The sequence below is a fragment of the Chelonoidis abingdonii genome, chromosome 18 (genome assembly GCF_003597395.2).
Source record: "Chelonoidis abingdonii isolate Lonesome George chromosome 18, CheloAbing_2.0, whole genome shotgun sequence".
Classification (NCBI taxonomy): domain Eukaryota; kingdom Metazoa; phylum Chordata; order Testudines; family Testudinidae; genus Chelonoidis; species Chelonoidis abingdonii.
In genome coordinates this window covers 8,148,175-8,165,932 of record NC_133786.1, presented here as the reverse complement: position 1 = coordinate 8,165,932, position 17,758 = coordinate 8,148,175, and the positions used below count along the sequence as shown (strand labels likewise).

General features: G+C 49.3%; 1 protein-coding gene across 1 annotated transcript in view; it reads right to left on the bottom strand.

Annotated features, from left to right (window-relative positions):
• Window positions 1-14,316, bottom strand: part of NTM (neurotrimin) — a 704,730-nt gene extending 690,414 nt beyond the window's left edge. Inside the window, exon 1 of the mRNA XM_032802373.2 lies at window positions 14,059-14,316. Coding sequence (XP_032658264.1) covers window positions 14,059-14,119 — 61 coding nt within the window. The 5' untranslated portion in view covers window positions 14,120-14,316. The remainder of the gene's footprint in view (window positions 1-14,058) is intronic.
• Window positions 14,317-17,758: the final 3,442 nt, after the last annotated feature.

Sequence of the window (17,758 nt, the reverse complement as noted above, 5' to 3'; positions counted from 1 at the left end):
TGCTATTTATAAAGTACTTGGTGCTCAGGTGGGAAATTAACATAAGGAAGGGGGAAGAAACCAAAAAAACAGGAGATATCACAAGCTGCAGGGCCAGCTGATGGGAAAAGGCCTGACACAGCCCGTTTATAATGTGTTTGATTTACAGGAGCACAGCTAGAGACAGCCCTCTGCCTCTAGGGAGCAGTCAGCGTCGAGCTGCTTTGCGGGTGAGGGTAAGAAAGAGCAGGCACCCAGGGTAACACAGAGTTACCCTTAGGTCTTGTCTATGCTTAAAATTTAGGTCAACCGAGCTATGCCGCTCAGGGTGTGAAAAATCCACACCCTTGAGTGTCAGAGCTACGCCTGCCTAACCCCCCAGGACAGGCGGAGCTACATCAATGGAGAGTGCTTACAGAGAACCCCTTCTGTCAGACTGTCAGCACTACAGGGTTATGCCAGCATAGCTATGGAGCCAGAGCTGGGCCGGTATAGTCCACATTGGGTAGTCAAGCCCTTAGCCAAGACGCAGGGTCTCTCTCAGAGTCTGCATGAACTAGACCATGCTCGCATTGACCTTGCGTGTGCTGGCCTTACGCTTGTTCCCAGGAACGAAAACATACACACACAGTCAGTTCCTCTCACACAACAACCTACACCCACTCACACTCTCTCTCTGACACACACTCCGCCTCACACACGCACATACTTTCCTCACAACCTCTCTCCCCCTTCCACACACACTCCCACCGCATTCAGATACAGGAAGCGAGGGCAGGAGATCCACTAATTGCTAATTCCCTGGCTGCCAGTTGGGCAGACACACTGACAGCTGGGGGTTGGCTCACCGCCCCTCATGGGATCCAATCACGTCTGACACACCTTAGAGCCACTGAGCACCGGCTGCAGCCCCATACCAAACTATGCCAGATACCATCCTTTAGGTCCTACCCATCCCAACACCGACGACCACATGTCTTCATACAAATCACAGACAGCTGCAGGTCTGAAATACTTTAGCCCCATTTTCCTTCTTGCATCATCCGTATGCTCCTCTCCTGAATGCCCCCTCTGTTCTAGCTGGATTAGCTGCAAATCTCCTTTGATTACGCAGTCGCTGTTGAAACAGACAACCTGTTGCCACGTGTTTGATTACTGAATCCCAAGGGAGTTCCCATTTGTAACACAGCCGCATCCAATACAGTCATCTTTACACACAGAGACACTGAGCTGCTAATTCGTGGTCTTCGAAGTTGCTTTTCACTTTCTGATTTTTTCCCAATAATAGGCTTTGTATGAAGACCTTAAGCTTCTGAAATAAGTCGAAAATGGCTTTTCCAGCCATTTACATAAACACAAGCGGATCAGAAGGAATAAGCATAGTTTATTTATTTCTTTGGGGGGAGAGGGGACTTCAGAGCTGGCTGTTAATGTGATCTCAGTGTGGGAAGCTTGAGATGTTCAACATTGACTTGGAGAATGTGAGCAATAAATAGTGCAATTTCTAATGCTGTACTCGCCGACAATTTGCTTTGGCTCCGGGGATATCCCAGCTGCTAACAAACCATGTTCCCAGCCAGCACCAGTCTTAAATACACCTTATTGCAAGCTAGGTCACTACTGTTAAATCCAAATTGATTTCTGTGCCAAATACTGCTGGTGTTCTCCCAGTATTTGGCCAATTATTGAGAACACTATTTCTGGCTGTGGACATAGTGAAGACTTTCATACATGCTGCCCTGTCCCCTTTAATTATTGCATCAGTGCTGCAGGAAGGGAATGTAGCTATTTTTAAAAAAAAAAAAAAAAAAGGAAAAAGTAAGGAACTCTGTATTATTCGATGGATTTCCTTCTGCAGGGCAGAAGATATTGAAAAGGGGCAGGATGGTATTAAAACAACAAACTTCACTTCACTTCGAGATTCACCCTCTGATTTTCTGGTTGAGTTTCATATTTGGGTCTTTGTTGGTCTTTCAAAAGGCCATTGTCTTCCATTCAGGGTCTTGGCAGATTGAGAGTTTGCCACTGTAACAGTAACAAGCGAACCTTGCTGAAACCAGAGTCCCCCTGTGCTAGGCACTGGACAGATGGGAGGAGAGAGTCTCTGCCCCCAAAGAGGTTACAATATAAACAGGCAATGCAAAGAGGGGAGACAGTAGGGATTATTATCCTCATTTTACAAAGGGGAAACTGAGGCACTGAGAGGTGAAATGACTTGCCCAAGGAATCAGTGGCAGAGCCAGGAAATAAACATAGATCTCCTCAATCCTAGCCCAGTGCTTACATACAACACCATCCTTCTTCCTGGCAGTTTGCTACTCTAACCACTATGCTCCCCCACCTCACTCCAGGGGAGCGATAATATGGGCCTGATTTTGAAGTGCCTGGAGCCCCACAACTCAGGGTGAAGTCAGTGGTGCTTAGTTCCTCTGGAAATCAGGTCCCAGGTAACTTCACAATGTCTTTGATAGACACTTTTTTGACCATAAGCTCCCTGTGTGATGTGCAGCTTGTTCGCCTTACCAGGGGGAAAGAGAGGAGACTTGCTCATTTGTTGTGCTGAGCACTCTGAGCTCTTGCTGACGTCTATGGGAGCTGAGGGTGCCCAGTTCCTCCAAAGGGGCACTCTGCATGTCACAGCATCGGACCCTTGGACTCCACCACAGCAGTAGTTCTGGTTTGGGGGCAAGGAGATGCTGGTAGTTCGACAACGTCCCCGTTTGTGTTTCCTAGGAAAAGTGGAGGTGGCAGGGCCAGCTTTGATCTCCGTGCCCTTGGCATTTTAAGGGAAATAGTCCAGCAACCCAGAATTTGTTCACGTTGATTCGCTGGGCTCCTGGCTTCTAGACACGCCTGCTATGAAGCTCCCACCTCCTGCTTGGAGCCGCAGCCTTCACCTCTGCGTAGAGCTCTGCATTACAGCTCCTTCGGATGCCTGCTTGGGCTCCCTCTGATTAACAGGCTGCACATGCAGGAGAGGGGCGAGTAGGAGGAAGGGAGAGAGGGGAGGATACCAAGAACTGGATATTGTCTATAGTGAGAACAGTTGACGGGACAAGGGGGGGTCAAAGGGCCAATTAATTTACAACAGCTTTCAGCATTGGACATATTAACTGTAAGCACATCAAAAATCCATGATATCCTTCTTGGCAGGAGATAAGAGAGAGCGCAGTGAAGACATCACCTCTGATTTATTATTAACCGAGAACAAGGAACGCGCTTCTGAAAGGAGAAACCAAGCAGCGTCTGGAGCCACAGCTCCCAAACGTGCCGGGATGCTGCAGCACCTGAGGCCTGCAAGCGCCGCAGGACACAACGCCACGTGCGGGCTCGGCGGTGGTTTGGAGAGGTGGCTGCCTTTAGGGTTATCGGCCCTCTGCTTATCCCAGCGAACTGGGAAGGAAAGGAAGAGGACAGGGCTAGTCAGTTCAATATCATGCCTCTAGGGCCCGAGTGAAACTTTCCAATGGAGTTGGTGGGAGATTTTCCCCTTGTTAAACAATACAGGACTGCGTCAGGGAACTGCAAGCCAGGATGTCTGAGTTTTGTTCCCACCTCTGAGACGGGGGGGATGGTGCCGGACTAGAAAATTAAAGCCAGGGACAAGAAGCCAGGACTCTTGGCTTAGCTCTGGGAGGGGAATGTGGTTTAATAGTTAGGGTAGGTCAATTGGGAGCCAGGATTCCTGGGGTCTATTCCCAGCTTTGCAAACACCATGCTGTGTAATCCTGAGCAAATCTCCCAAATGCTATTAATAATCTTAACCCTCTAAACAGGTGGCAACCCCATCTGGCCCTAGCACAGCAGGCACCTGTCCTGACCGGCTCCAAACTTACCTCTCCCTGAGGTTTCCTTTGTATTACCCAGCAAACAGACATTTTGCCCTGAACTCGTTTCTGAACTTGGCTGGGGCTCCCTGTTACATCTCTGGTCCCTCTCTGCCACGGAGGGATTCTCCACCCTTTCAGGCCCACCTAGTCTAGCTGTCAGCAGCTCCAAGCGTCCTGTCCTAGTCCCTCTATCTAAAATGGGGAGAGTCATAGACTCATAGACTCGTAGGTCAGAAGGGACCAATATGACCATCTAGTCTGACCTCCTGCACAAAGCAGGCCACAGAACCCTACCCATCCACTTTTATAACAACCCCTAACCCATAACTGAGTACCCACCAGAGAAGATACAATGACAGTAACTTATCTGCTGATAATCCAAGATCACTTGTCAATTAAAACTATCCCCTCATATCATTCCCTCATACTTATCCAAGCTTATCTTAAGCCCATAGTTTTTGCCCCCACCTACTTCCTCGAAGGATTGTCAGAAATCCACTTCCTAATGTTAAACTTCGTATCAGTTTCAAGTCTCTTCTAATCGAGTTTGTACCAATCTCGTTCTTGTGCCTACCATTAGTACCAAGCTAAATAATTCCTCTCACCTCTACTTAATTTCCTGTATATTTATATAGACAAGCAGTATCCCCCGAGCCTTCTTTGCAGCAACAAGCAAGCTCTTAGTCTCTTCTAGGCAGTTTCCATTCTCGGATCATCCTAGTACTCCGCTCGAGCTTTCAGTTTGATTTCAACCTTTTAAACATGGACTCAGAAAATCACACAATTATTCCAGGTGGGTTCACAGCGCCTTTATACACGGCCTAATCTCCTCTCTTCTGAATACGTCGCCGTGCATCCTAAAACCGATTTGCTTTCTTTAACGCCATATCGCATTGCCGCTCAAGACATCCTGCTATCAACCACTCCCCCAAGTCTTCTCCTCTCCTCGCTCCAACTGATGCGTCCAACTATCATCTAAATTCTATCTTAACCTAAGTTGCATGACTTTGCACATTTTCACTATACCTTATCTTATTCTATTACTCTGTCACAAGGGTCCAGATCTCCGATAATCCCGGTCTTTCCTGTTAGCAATCCCCCAGCTTCGGTCATCCGCAAACTTATTAGCACATTCCCGTCTTTGCCAGTCGTAATAAAAAGGGTTAATAAGATCGGTCAAAACCGATCTTGAGGACTCACACTAGTAACCTCCTTCCAGCCGACATTCACACCCTTCGTACGACCGCCTGGAGTCTCCCCTTTACAGTTCTCTCCACGCCTTACAATTTCATATTCATCCCATCTTTCCAATTAACTCACGTTTCCCATTGGAACGTGTCAAACGCCTTACTGAAATCGAGGTAAATTAGATCTACCACATTTCCTTTGTCTAAGTAATCTGTCACCTTCTCAAAGAAGGAGATCAGGTTGGTTTGGCACGATCTACCTTTAGTAAATCCATGTTGCAATTCTTTCCAATTACTATTGACCTCAATGTCCTTAACTACAGGTGATATCTGTGTTGCTGTGGCACTTCAATGTAGCTGTTCACCATGGTGATGGGAGAGGTTCTCCCATTGCTGTAGTTAATCCATCTTCCCAAGAGATGGTCGCTAGGTCAACAGAAGAATTCATCTGTTGACCTAGCGCTGTCTCCATGAGCAGCTAGGTCAGCATGGCTACCTCTCTCCAAGACGTGGATTATTCATACTCCTGAGACACGTATTTATGCTGATGACAGTTTTGAGCATAGACCAGCCCTAATTCACACCTCCAAGCGAATGCTCAAGGTGGACCAGAGGTGCAAGGGCTTCACCTTGCTCTGGTGGACATTGATGAGAGTTTTTCATTGTCTTCTGTGGGAGCAGAGACAGGTACTGGCTCTCTCAGGGTGAAATTCACCAGCTGGACAGCATGAAGCCTGTGCCCCAGTTAAGTCCCACTTCAGCCTCAGCGGGTGCACACGCCCCTGCATAGGGGTGGATTTTAGCACTGGCCAGAAAATGTTTCTGTTTCCTGGAAAATTTTGAAGTTTTGGAATTTATTTTTATTCTGAGGTAGGATGAAACTGAGACCTTTTGAAATTAAGAGAGCAGAAGAGACCCTTCCCCAAACACCCCCGCAAATAACCAACAGCCTGGAATGAGTCAGTCAAAATAAGGATTTGAACCTGTATCTCCCAGGTGCATCCCTGAACCACTGGGCTATTTGCAATTCTGGGGTTTGCTTTTGCTCTCACTCACTTGGACCTGAAATTCCATCCTCGACCTGAGAAAGCTTCACATTCAAACTGAAGCATTTCTGCAAACAAGTCGCAGCTGCAACAAAGCCACATTTCCAATGAAAAAACATTTTGTCCAAAAGATTCCCAAATAAACCTAGTGAATGTCCCCTGAACTAAGCAGAGAGAGTCCACCCTCTGCTGCCACAACTTATATTTGGGAAGGAAAAACAGATGCAGAGAAGCTCTCCCATGATCCCTCAGGTCAGAGGAAAATTCCCAGTGTGCCTTGCTGGCTACTGAGCGGTGCCGGACCTCGCCAGCACTGCTCACAACTCTGTGATGTGATTGCAAGATCTCTGCCAAGTTCAGGCCAGCTCTCCTCTTCCTACTTTATGTTAAACTAGTGTGGAAAACAGCAACCCCTGCTAGTTTGACCCAGATCTGTCAACTGATCAGTTCTTTTCCCCCATAAGGAAAAATAAATAAGAATTTTGGTTTAAGCTAAAGCAGCAAGAAAATAAATGAACCAAGGCTTAAAATATTGAATGCACCAAATTAAATCTATGGAAGCAGGGATGGCAAAAGCACAGCCAGGTGCCATGGAGACTGGGCTGACATATATGCCAGGTAGATTGGGGGCGGGGCAGGGTAAAGGAGGTAGTTTGCCTCAGGGCAGGTTATCTCATAACAGGCTGATGCAGGGTTTCATGCGCTGAAGCTTTTGGTGCTGGTCATGACCAGACACAGGAGTAGATGGATCCCTGTCTAATCAAGTTTGGAGGTTTCAACAGACACCTATGGGATGGCAAGTCTTCTAGATGGACAATTAGAGATTATGATGATCAGATCTTAGGTCTTTTATCTGCTCCCTTTGTTCCACTCTGGCTCTAGGAAACTTGCCACATCTCCCCTACTGGGGATTCCCCACTGGGCATAAATAAACCTAGCTGATCTCTACATCACTGCCCCTGCAGCCCCTGGCAAAAAGGGGGTGGAAAAACTGTAGCAGGTGCACAACACCCTCTGGCCATTCCCAGCTGGTAGAAGGCACTGTGGGAGCTGTTACTAGTTGACAGAATGTAGAGCAGCTTCCAGGGTGTTCTAAACTCAGCTGAGACTGGGGCCAGTGTTAATCCAGCCTGAAGATCAAGGAGTCATAATCAGCTCCCTTAAGCATCTTGCCTTTTTCTGCTGTGCCCATTCAACTACCTGGCTCTAGCTGTAGGGCTTTGGCCATATATATAAAGAGATTTTTAGTGCTGGTGAAAGATACCAGACTAACACCCGATGGCCCCTGGTGGGATACATGCATGGACTCCAGCATGGCCAAAGCCTTGACTCCAATATGCAGCTGGAGGGTGTGGACTGCATGCTGGGTATTTCAGGAGTTATGGGGAGGGAAACCTCCGTGTTGCCAGGCTGTTCTGCAGTAGCCCCCCCTGGAATGGAAACGTGAGCCAGAAGAGTTTGTGGATCTGCACATCTGCCAGCCACACTACAACCCCCACTCCCCAACACACACACTGCATGTGGTACCCAAACCCCAGCCCTTTCTGAGGTGGAAGAGCATTGAGGTATTTCTGAGGGAATAAATCCTGCCACCCAGTTTGCTAAGGGAGCAGCATCCCAGAGAGGAACAGGCCCAACTAACTGGTGGATTGTGACATTCCACCCAGGGGGTGGCGGTGCTTCAAACACAGAGATCTGAGAAAAGATCACTGCCCTGACACCAGTGCTTAATTTGTGCTGAGTCCTGGCATCTACATCTAGGCTTGGCAGTTCATAGCCACAGCACCTCTGGGCTTGGCACATCAGTTATGAAAGTAAAAAGAAAGGGCTGGAGCCCCGGCACTTCTTTCATTACAAATGAAGCATGGTCTGACACCACCCAAATAAAAGCTAAAATCCAGTAGAGCTTGCTAGTGTTGAGTAAACCAGCTGGAGGTTCACACAATTGTTGTTGCGGTCTCTGGAGCCCAGAGAGGTGTTTTGGTAACGTGTCCCCATACGGAAAGATTTCTATCTAAATTCACCACTATCCCCCTGCTTTTAGTGGACTTTGGTCTGGATTCCAAACTCATGCAGGTGGAATCTACTGGGACTGGGTGTGTGAGATGCCTACAGTGCACTTGACAATGGTTAGGCAATTGGTGTGCCGAGACCGCTGCTCGTTGCTCTGAGCGGTGTTGTGTCACTGTTTCCTTGTACTCCCCTATCTGCCTGTAGCCACCTGTTGTCTCTTGTCTTATATTTAAGCCTGTAAGCTCCTAGGGGCACGGACCAGCTTTTTGCTCTGTGTTTGTAGAGCTCCTAACGCAGTTGGGTCCTGTTTCAGGACTGGGGCTCCTAGGTGCTACTCATTTCTTATGTGTATTGCAGTAACAACAATGGGAACCCAAATCAGCAGATTCCACACAGTGCTATTGCCCGCTGTCAGCCAAAGGTCTTTATTTACAGAACCTCACAGCCTTCCTCCATGCCACCCCGCCAATCCATCCAGACACCTCCATGTCCTCCCACCATGGTAGTATGAATGAATTTACCTTTACCATTCCCCCGGGAGGAAGGAGTATGCCACCATCCCCATATTACAGATAGGGAAACCGAGGCACAGAGCAATTAAAAGAGATGCATGAGGTCTATGGCAGAGTCAGGAATTGAAACCCAGTCTCCTGTATCTCAATGTGGTGCCTTATCTACAAGATCCTCTTTCTCCTTAATGTACCTTGGTCTCAAGGATGCCCTTTAGGGACATGTGGTCTATTTCTTTTTTCATGTTTTAATCCATTGGACCTAAGGAATGTGCCAATTATTTCCATTATCAGCCTCATTTCAGAGGTGCTTGGTACCCATCTCCCTCATGAAAACTGTCAAGAATGGCAGATGCTCAGCTAGTCTCAAAAATCAGGCCACTGGCCAGTAAAGACCATCCTGTGTGACCACGGGCAGGTCATTTAGCCTTTGTACACTTCCATTCCCCATCCGTAAAACTGCGATATCTCCAGGGCTGTTTTGGGGATAAATACACCAAAGATTGTGAGGTGCTCAGTGCCTACAGTTGTGGGTGCCAGATAAGCACCTTAGATAGGTTAGATAGATAGAACATCAGGGATGGTGTAGATAATACTCAATCCTGCCTTGAGTGCAGAGGACTGGACTAGACGACCTCTCGACATCCCTTCCAGTCCTATGATTCTGTAACTTCTTTCCTCTTCTGTGCTATAACTGGGTTATCTAATCCTATACATATCAATTATTAGCTATTAAGCTGCTGTTGAGGTGAATATCAAGTTTTATTGACCTGAGCGGTAAATATTGACTGAAGTGAAACTAAACCTAATATTTTCTTCAAGAGACAATAAATCTTGATGCTTACAGAAAGAAGTCGATATCTGTGATATATTTTTTTTAAAACACAGACATTCATTGGTAGTCATCCTGCAGCATAAACTGCCAAAGGATTTTTTTTCCCCCTTCTGAATCTAGTGTGACTTTTTAGCAGGAGGCTGGAACAATTCCCATTCTCAGCAGATCAGGACAGAAGGAGACATGTGTCACTCACCAGCCTACCCAAAATCCATAACACATGTATGAGGTTTGCTGACAGATGTAGTATATTAGCATAACCCACTGGTGAGTGTGTGCTATATGTACCCCTTTATGCCCAATCCACAGAGAACAGGAGTCTGTTATAGGGCTAGCTAGGGAGCCTTCTTTCTTCAGCTAAAGCTGCAGCAGCTGATGCTTTAAGCTCTGGGTGTCCCCAGGTCAGTCTCCAGAGTGTTGGCCAACATAACAGCCATTGAAATGAGGCCAGGGATCAAAACTGACTGCAGGAGCAAGAGCAGAACCCAGTTCTAGAACTGGTCGAAGAAAAACTTTGGGGGGGGGGAATTTAAAAAAAAAAGTTAATTTTCCAAAACACTTTTTTAAAAAAAATGTTTAACCTGCTGTACCCAGGCCTACTAGTTCCAATGCACCAACCTCTAATACATGAGCTAAAGAACTAGGGGCAGGTTTTCCGATGTCTTGGAGATTTGGAATTGTTGAGATTTTGACATTTTTTTTCCTGTTCCAAATCAGGACAAAGTCAAAATCTCCAAACAATTTTGAGACAGACATCTAGACCAGCTCAGTCGGCACACTTCATTTCCAATCATTTCCAAGTGTTGCAGTTTTCATTAGTTTTCTTATCTTTGTTGAATACTGGACATGAACTTATATTTCTTAACAAAACATTCTTTTGAACTGAAAAAAAAGCAGAACTTCAGTTTCAAAACTGTCAGAGCAGAATTGTTGAGACAATTTCAAAAAACTCTCTGTCTCCCCCGCCCCAAGTTTTGAAACTAACCCTTTCCTGTAAAGGATGTTGAATCAGCATTTTCCAACAACAAAACAAATAAACAAACAAAAAAACATTCTGGTGAAAAACTCCCTAGCAGCTCTACTGGTAACATTCAGTACAATATTTACATTTTTAAATGTGCTATTCAGAGATTTCCTGGTTATGTTTCATCTCTGCCCTCGTGCACATGGCTCTGCTATCCTCTCCACCACCCTTGGACATGGCTTCCCAGTGCCAGTTAAGTCATTTTTACAACTGCGATCCATGCAACTCATCTGGTTCTAGAGCACCAAACGCAGTCACCAATGGATCCTGATGACAGGAAGCAGGATCCAAGCTATTGCTTTTCCTTCCCCTGGAACGCTGAGTGAATTTGCTGCCCCTTGACCACACCAGAGGAAGAACCTTATTTGGAATTCTGCTGATGCCAGGGATACTTAATGGCAGCTAAGTGAACTCGGTTTGGTGATCAGGGTGGGACTATTTTGGAGGGTGATCTGAATGCATCCTCCTGCAGACGTCTGTGTACGCTGAAAAGGGAGAGATTACCAGACACAGAAAATGAGATAGCAGGAAGAGGTGTATCAAAAAGGAATAGGGGATCAAACCAAACTGATCGGAAAGCATTAACAGCAACAAACCTTCCTAGGAGGAAACGCTCCAATTGCTAGAAAGAGAAATAGGAGAGAAAGCAGCAACACCCTTCAGCCTGGGTCTAACTCAGGAGCAGGGAGGAGTGTGCTTAAGGGACAGCTCCTTCTGCTTGCCACTGACTCTACGGAAATCAGAATCTCTTACCAATCAATCTCAGCCCTTGGTAGAGGCCAGAGCCCTAGGGAGCTAATCATCTGCCTTCCCCCCCCTATCTCTTCTCCATTAATCAGCACTGATACTAAGGAAATTCTCTCCTACACAAAGCTTGGAAGCAAGGGGAGAGTTATGAACCTGCTGTGGGCACTAGACACCTTTTCAAGAAGCAGAAAAAGGCAGGAAGTAGCAGCCCCAGCAGAAGGAGCCAGCTTAAAGAGAGAGAGGCAGAGAAAAATGCCTTGGAATGTGAACTGCATTCTAAGTAGCCCCAGAGGATCAATGCAATAGGGGTGGATCATTGCATACCAGACCACAGCTGCCCAAGAGAGGTGGAGGTTTGATCCAACAGCGATTGCTGGCAGACTGGCATTTCCTCCTCCTTCAAATAAAACAAATAAGTGGCCTGACAACACTGCCATATCCCTGCATCAGCTTTGGTGCTTGAGATTAAAGATAGCTATTTTTATATCTGATTTCAAAGTCGACTTGTGGACTAAGTGACATCCATCGCTGGGAGAGCTGGGCAAAGGGCACCCAACTTCCCCTCACTCCACTAAAGCAGTCAATGGCATGCACAGAGAAATGCAGGGAGCAACATGTAGAAAACACTGTCCTACAGCATGACATGTCCTGGAATCATAAGGAGAGGGATGAGATGACCTGTGAGCTTGAGTTCTGGTGGCTGGTGGACTCAAGCTGCTTTGGTTGCACTATGGTATGTGTTTCTTGCACAAATCTGGCTCATACCTAGAGGCCAGCACAGGCCTTGGGGTCTCAAATGCAGGCAACCCTCTGCTGTAACCTCTCCAGTGAAAGGAGCAGACAGCCAGGAGCCTGGCACTTGCCCTTGTTAAACATCTGGGGCCAAACCCTCTGCTGGCATAAATGTACAATACAGTCAATGAAGCTACACTGATTTACACCAGCTGTGGACTTGGCCTAGTACCCAAAAGCACCCCTCAAAACTACCTCCATGCACAGGTCCCCAGAGCTTGGGAATTCCCAGCGCATGGTACCCAGAATCCTCCCTGGTGCCTGTCATGCTGGGTAAGGCTAAACCAGTGCAGAGAGGATGGGAGGGGGATTTATTATAACCCATAAGCCAGGGGTATCATTTGCTATGGGGCAAGACTTGGCAGGATATAATATAATCACACATTTTTGTGAGAAGCTGGGAGTGGGTGGCAGGGGAAGAATCAGTCAATTGTGTGGTCTGTTCATTCCCTCTGAAGCACGTGGCATTGGTCACTGCTGGAAGACAGAATACTGGGCTAGATGGACCTTTGGTCTGACTCCATAAGGCCATTCTTATGGTCTTACACATCAGCTGATCCAGCGGTGCCTTCTCCCCCAGAATTTTTCTGAAGTTGACCCCTGCAAACAGCCGTGCCCTGAGGGGGCAGCAGCATAGCCAGACTGAGGGACCTAGGAGCAGGGTGCAGCATTATGTAATAAAGGGGCACATTTATGCCACCTGCAAAAGACATTTCCCTCCGGGTAGCCAGGTCAGGAGAGCACCTCCAACTGGCTGCAAGGAATCCAACGCAAACCGACACTGGCTCCCCAGAGCAGCGCAGGGTGGGGAAGCAGCTGGGTCCCTTTTTCCTCGCCGGCAGCCTCTTTAAAAGGCAAGCCCCGTTTTGCCCCAGTCTGGGAGGTTACATAAGAGCCCCTCCGGCTGGCTTTACTGCAGGCGCTAAGACCCCCAGGGGGGACGGCTGCATTAAGACTTCATCAACTCAATTGACCTCAGCAGGAGGGGCAGAGCGGATTACCAGCAAAGTATTTAATCAAGTGCATGGAATGACCTTGCCAGCGGAAACACAGAGCGAGCCAGACACAGAGGGACAGAAGGGACCGTCTCTTAACTCCGCCTCGCCCAGTATCCCCATCCTCACACCAGGCTTTCGCAGCCTGTTGGATGTCGCTTTCCTAGCGGAATAAAGTTGCTGGGCTCTAGAGGACACAGGGGTTCAGCGCACAGGGGGCGGGGTGGATGGGTGCGTTACCTCGCTGTCCTCGGCTCAATCTAACACAGCAAAGCGGGGTGGGGTGGGTCGGCGGGCAGATCGGAGGGTGAAGGGTGCTGCAGGCGATGGTGCTTATTAATAATACAAGGCAATCAGTGTGCAGGCATCGCAGAGATGCCAGAGCAGCGCGCTACAGCCCCGCAGCCGCCCCCCACACACCTCGGCTTCCTTTCTAGCCGTGCCCAGAAAGATGCAGCAGCGCCGGGGGCTGGGACGGGAGCTTCTCTCGGGACCCTGCAGCTCTGTACGGAAACATGCGGAGAACTTCGCAGTGCGGGGCGGACGCGCCGCGGAGCCGTTTAGCTTTCGCAGAAGGTTCGCCCCCCGCGCCCCCACTGAGCCAAGCAGCCCCCCAACCCCTCTACCAGCCCCCCCCGGCTTAAAGCATCTGTCCACAGCTGCTGCAAATTGACTCATCCAGCCAGGGTGCGCCAGCCGAAATCTCAGCCCAGACCCCGCTCTCTGGGGTTCATACGAAGCTCCCACCCTGCTCCTGCTTGAGCGGTCGGCTGGCTTTTTTGCAATGGGGGAAGTTTAGAAATCAATCATCCAAGTTTCCTTTCCCCCCCTGCAGTGACAGGCAGCGCCTGAGCGCTAGACAGTGTCCCAACGTGCCTCTATACCGGGCGGAGCGGGGGGGTCTCTATAGACAGGGGTGCGCCGAGCACCCTCCAGTGAGTGATGCACCAGGCATCCCTCTGCAGACACGGGCACTCGCCTCTCAGCACCGGCTCGCCAGCAGCTTCAGCCCGGAGTCTCCGCTTTAAACCCACTCCCCAACCTGCCCAGAAGTGCAAGCCGCGCAGCGCACCCCAGCTCCGCGCCCGGCGCAAGCCCTACCTTGGAAGAGGAATAACGCAGCCAGCCCCGCGAAGATCACCCAAGAGATAGATCGGTGCATTTTTCTTTTCTTCTCGGAGGTTGTTGTGGTTGTTGGTTTTCCCGTCTCCCCCTCGCCTCGCTCCCCTTCCCCGGCAGCTCTCGGTGGCTCTCACGCTGGCGGGGAGAGGTTTAAATCCAGCGTTTCTCCCCCACTCGCGAAGGACGCTTCTCACTCCGTAATTATCTCCCCTAGTGCTGGGGCAGCAGGCACGTTCTGCAAGCCGGCCATGGGCAACCCTCCTCCGCCGCGCAGCCATTGGTTCCGAGCCAGGGATTGGCAGAGGTACCCCCCCCCCCCAATACACACACAAGGATCATTCACCCAGCGAATCGGGCCAGCTGATTACAGAGACACGTGCCTACGGAGATGGAAGAACACGCGCCAGGGCTAGGCTTGGGTTCCTTGAACCCACGGGGGCTGATACTAGAGGTGCGGCTGCCCCCCGCACTTGAAATGGTTTCCCTTATAGGCAGGGTTTACAGCTTGGTTTAATGCAGTGGTTCACAAACTTGTGCCCTGGTGACCCCTTGCACACAGCAAGCCTCCGAGTGCGACCCCCCCAATACATGAAAGACACTCTTTGATCTATTTAACGCCACTATAAATGCTGGAGGCCAAGCGGAGTTTGGGGTGGAGGCTGACAGTTCACGACCTCCCACTTAATAACCTCACAACTCCCTCAGGGGTCCCGACCCCCAGTTTGAGAACCCTTGGTTTAATGGCTCTCAGCACCCTCAGGCCAGCTCTGCTAAGGTGGAAACTGGGGCGCTGGAACAATGTGGGGAGTGGCCCACTCTAGACATTGGTCCAATACCCCTGCCTAAGTGCCCCAGTTTCCACGTTGGGCAGTGGGAAAGCAGGAGGGCTGGGAGCTGCTCTTCTGGCATCTTCAAGGGATATTTTCCTGTTCAGTGAAACTTTCAGGCAGGAGGCCAAAATTTCATTCGTCTGCCTATTTTCCTTCCCTAAGGAAGCGAGACCAACCACACACACATACACATACACATCAGGGCCGCCCCTAAGAGGATGCAGGGCCCTGGGCAAATCAGTCTGTCTGGCCCCCCTGCTAAGCCCCCAGGCTGGCCTGGTCCCCCAAACTCCTAATCCCACCCCCTGGGCCAGCCTGGCCCCCCGCATGACACACGTACACTGAAGCACAGGGCCCCCCAAAGCGCAGGGTCCAGACCGGTCACCCCAATTCACCATACACCAGGGATGGCTCTGCACACTTCCCCCGCACACACCCTTGTTGTTTTGAAAATAGCCACCGCTAATTCTTCCTGCCTCATTCCTGTCTAAAACACCCCTATGAATCTGGACCCTGCTTCAAGAAACACTGGTTTAAAATGCTGCGTACAGACATGGCACCTGGGCTTTGACACTCCAGTCAGCAGCTCCAGTTCAAGCCTATAAAAAAGCCTGGGGTTAAAGGCAAGCTGCCAGCCCCAGTTAAAAGCCAAGTGACTATTGGTATGTCTACACTCCAATAAAAACCTGAGTCTCAGAGCCTCGGTCAATTGACTCGGGAGCTGGCCACTCCAGCCAAAGCCCAAACGTCTACGCTGCATTTCTGAGCTCCACAGCCCAAGCCCCGTGAGTCTGGGTCATTTGCCGCTGTACTGCAGTTCTCGCATTGCAGTATAGATGTACCCTATGTCTTCACTGTGGATTTAACCCGAGTTAACTAACCAGAGTTAAGCACTTTTTTTTTTCTTCTGAAGACAGACCCTGTGTTTTTTTTACTGAAGACAGACCCTGAGTTTAGCAAAGCTCTTCAGGACAGGCCCATCTCTTAATAGCCATGTATAGGGCTCCGATCTAAGTCACCACGTGTATGTACAGTGCCTGGCACAGTGGGGCTCTGATCTCAGTTGCCGTGTATACGTACAGTGCCTGGTGCAATGAAGCCCTGCACTCAGTTGCCACATGTACGTACAGCACAATGAGGCCCTGATCTCAGTTGTCACATGTATGTATAGCACCTGGCGCAATGGGACCCTGATCTCAGTTGTTGTGTGTATATACAGCACCTGGCACAATGGGGCCCTGATCTCAGTTGCCATGTGTATATACTATTCCTGGCACAATGGGGCCCTGATCTCAGTTGCTGTGTGTATGTACAGCACCTGGCAAAATGGGTCTGTGGTAAGCATGCCAATTAATGCCAGCTGTGCTGCGAGTGTAGTCAGGAGGATGCCTGTCTCCCTGGAACTGACAAGGGCTGAGTTGCTTCTGAGATGATCTCTCCTCCTTCCCTGAGCAGATGATGTCACTTCCCTCTTCTGTCATTCCACTGCCCGCCCACCCTCAGTAATGACTCTAACCTTCTCAGCCTTCTCCCTGAGGTCCCGCACAGCCCCAGATCTTGTGTATTCTGCTCCCCCTGTGTTCTGCCAATGACACCAGCCTCAATGCTGCATCATTTCCTCGATGCTTAACATGTTTACTCTCACCTTCCCCCTTGGCATGGAAGAGCTTCCCAAACTCAGTGTGCCAAGCTCCTCACCCTCTATCTTTCCTGAAGACACACTCCTTTCACAATGCCCACCCTCACTTACCCATGCCAGAAGAAGACAGCCTCCGCCCCCTTATACAAGAGGCAATGAAGTGACAAGGAATAAATAGAGAGGGGAAGGATGGCTTTATGCTTACAACACTGGCCTGCAATTCAGGGGAGAAGGGCTCAATTATCAGCTCTACTATAGACTCTGTGGTACTTTGTGCAAGTTACTCCACCCCTCTGTGCCTTAGTTTCCCCCCTCTGTAAAATGGGGCTCATTCCCTAACTCTCAGGATAAATTCGCTAATGTGTGAGATGTTCCGGTACTATGGTGATGGGGGCTGTAGAAACACAAGGATGTGATAAACATTCCAAGCAAACTCCTTCCCCTGGGCCTGTAGTTTGATCACATGGGGAAATTGACTGCATAGCTTTATCGGAATAACTCCTCCGATAGGCACTATTCTGGAATTTATGCCACAAGGCGGGCACTTATTCCAGGACTGGAGTAATTATTCCAGAATAGTGTCCACCCAGGGAGTTATTCCAGCATAGCTGGAGCAGAATAACGTATCATACAATAGCTAAGCGTGACCCTTCCCCTGATAGACAAGCTGTCCAACTGGGTTGGAGCAGAGACAGTCTTGTCACTCACATTCTGCACACACCTGAGTACGTTCTTGGTGCTTAAGAAATTGCTCATTTTCCTCTCTTTACTAGGGTCCACTGCAGCCCATTCCCAGTAGGCAGGAGTGACACAGACCCTCACCACTCTCCTCTGCTCCACCCCAAAGATAATGGCAGCACCATGCCCTGGTCCAGCCAAAGCACAAGAGCATCATGGGAGGTGCTGACACACAGATTACAAGGGAGCTTGCAGGGTACATCGTTGCCTGCGAGAAAAGAGCTCCGGGCACTGCCACGGCTGGCTTGGCTCTGCTGACTCGGACTCAAAATTGGAGTGTAGACATTTGGCCTCAGATGAAGTATGGACCCAGACGTCTACACAGCAACTTTGAGTCCCGCAGCCCAAGCCCTGCGAGCCTGAATCAATTGACCCTGGCTCTAAGATGCAGTGCCGGAAGTTTTTATTGCTGTCGGGGACAGGAGAAGGGCCTTTTGTGGTGCCGGAGGAGGGGGAGGGCAGAACTTCTAGA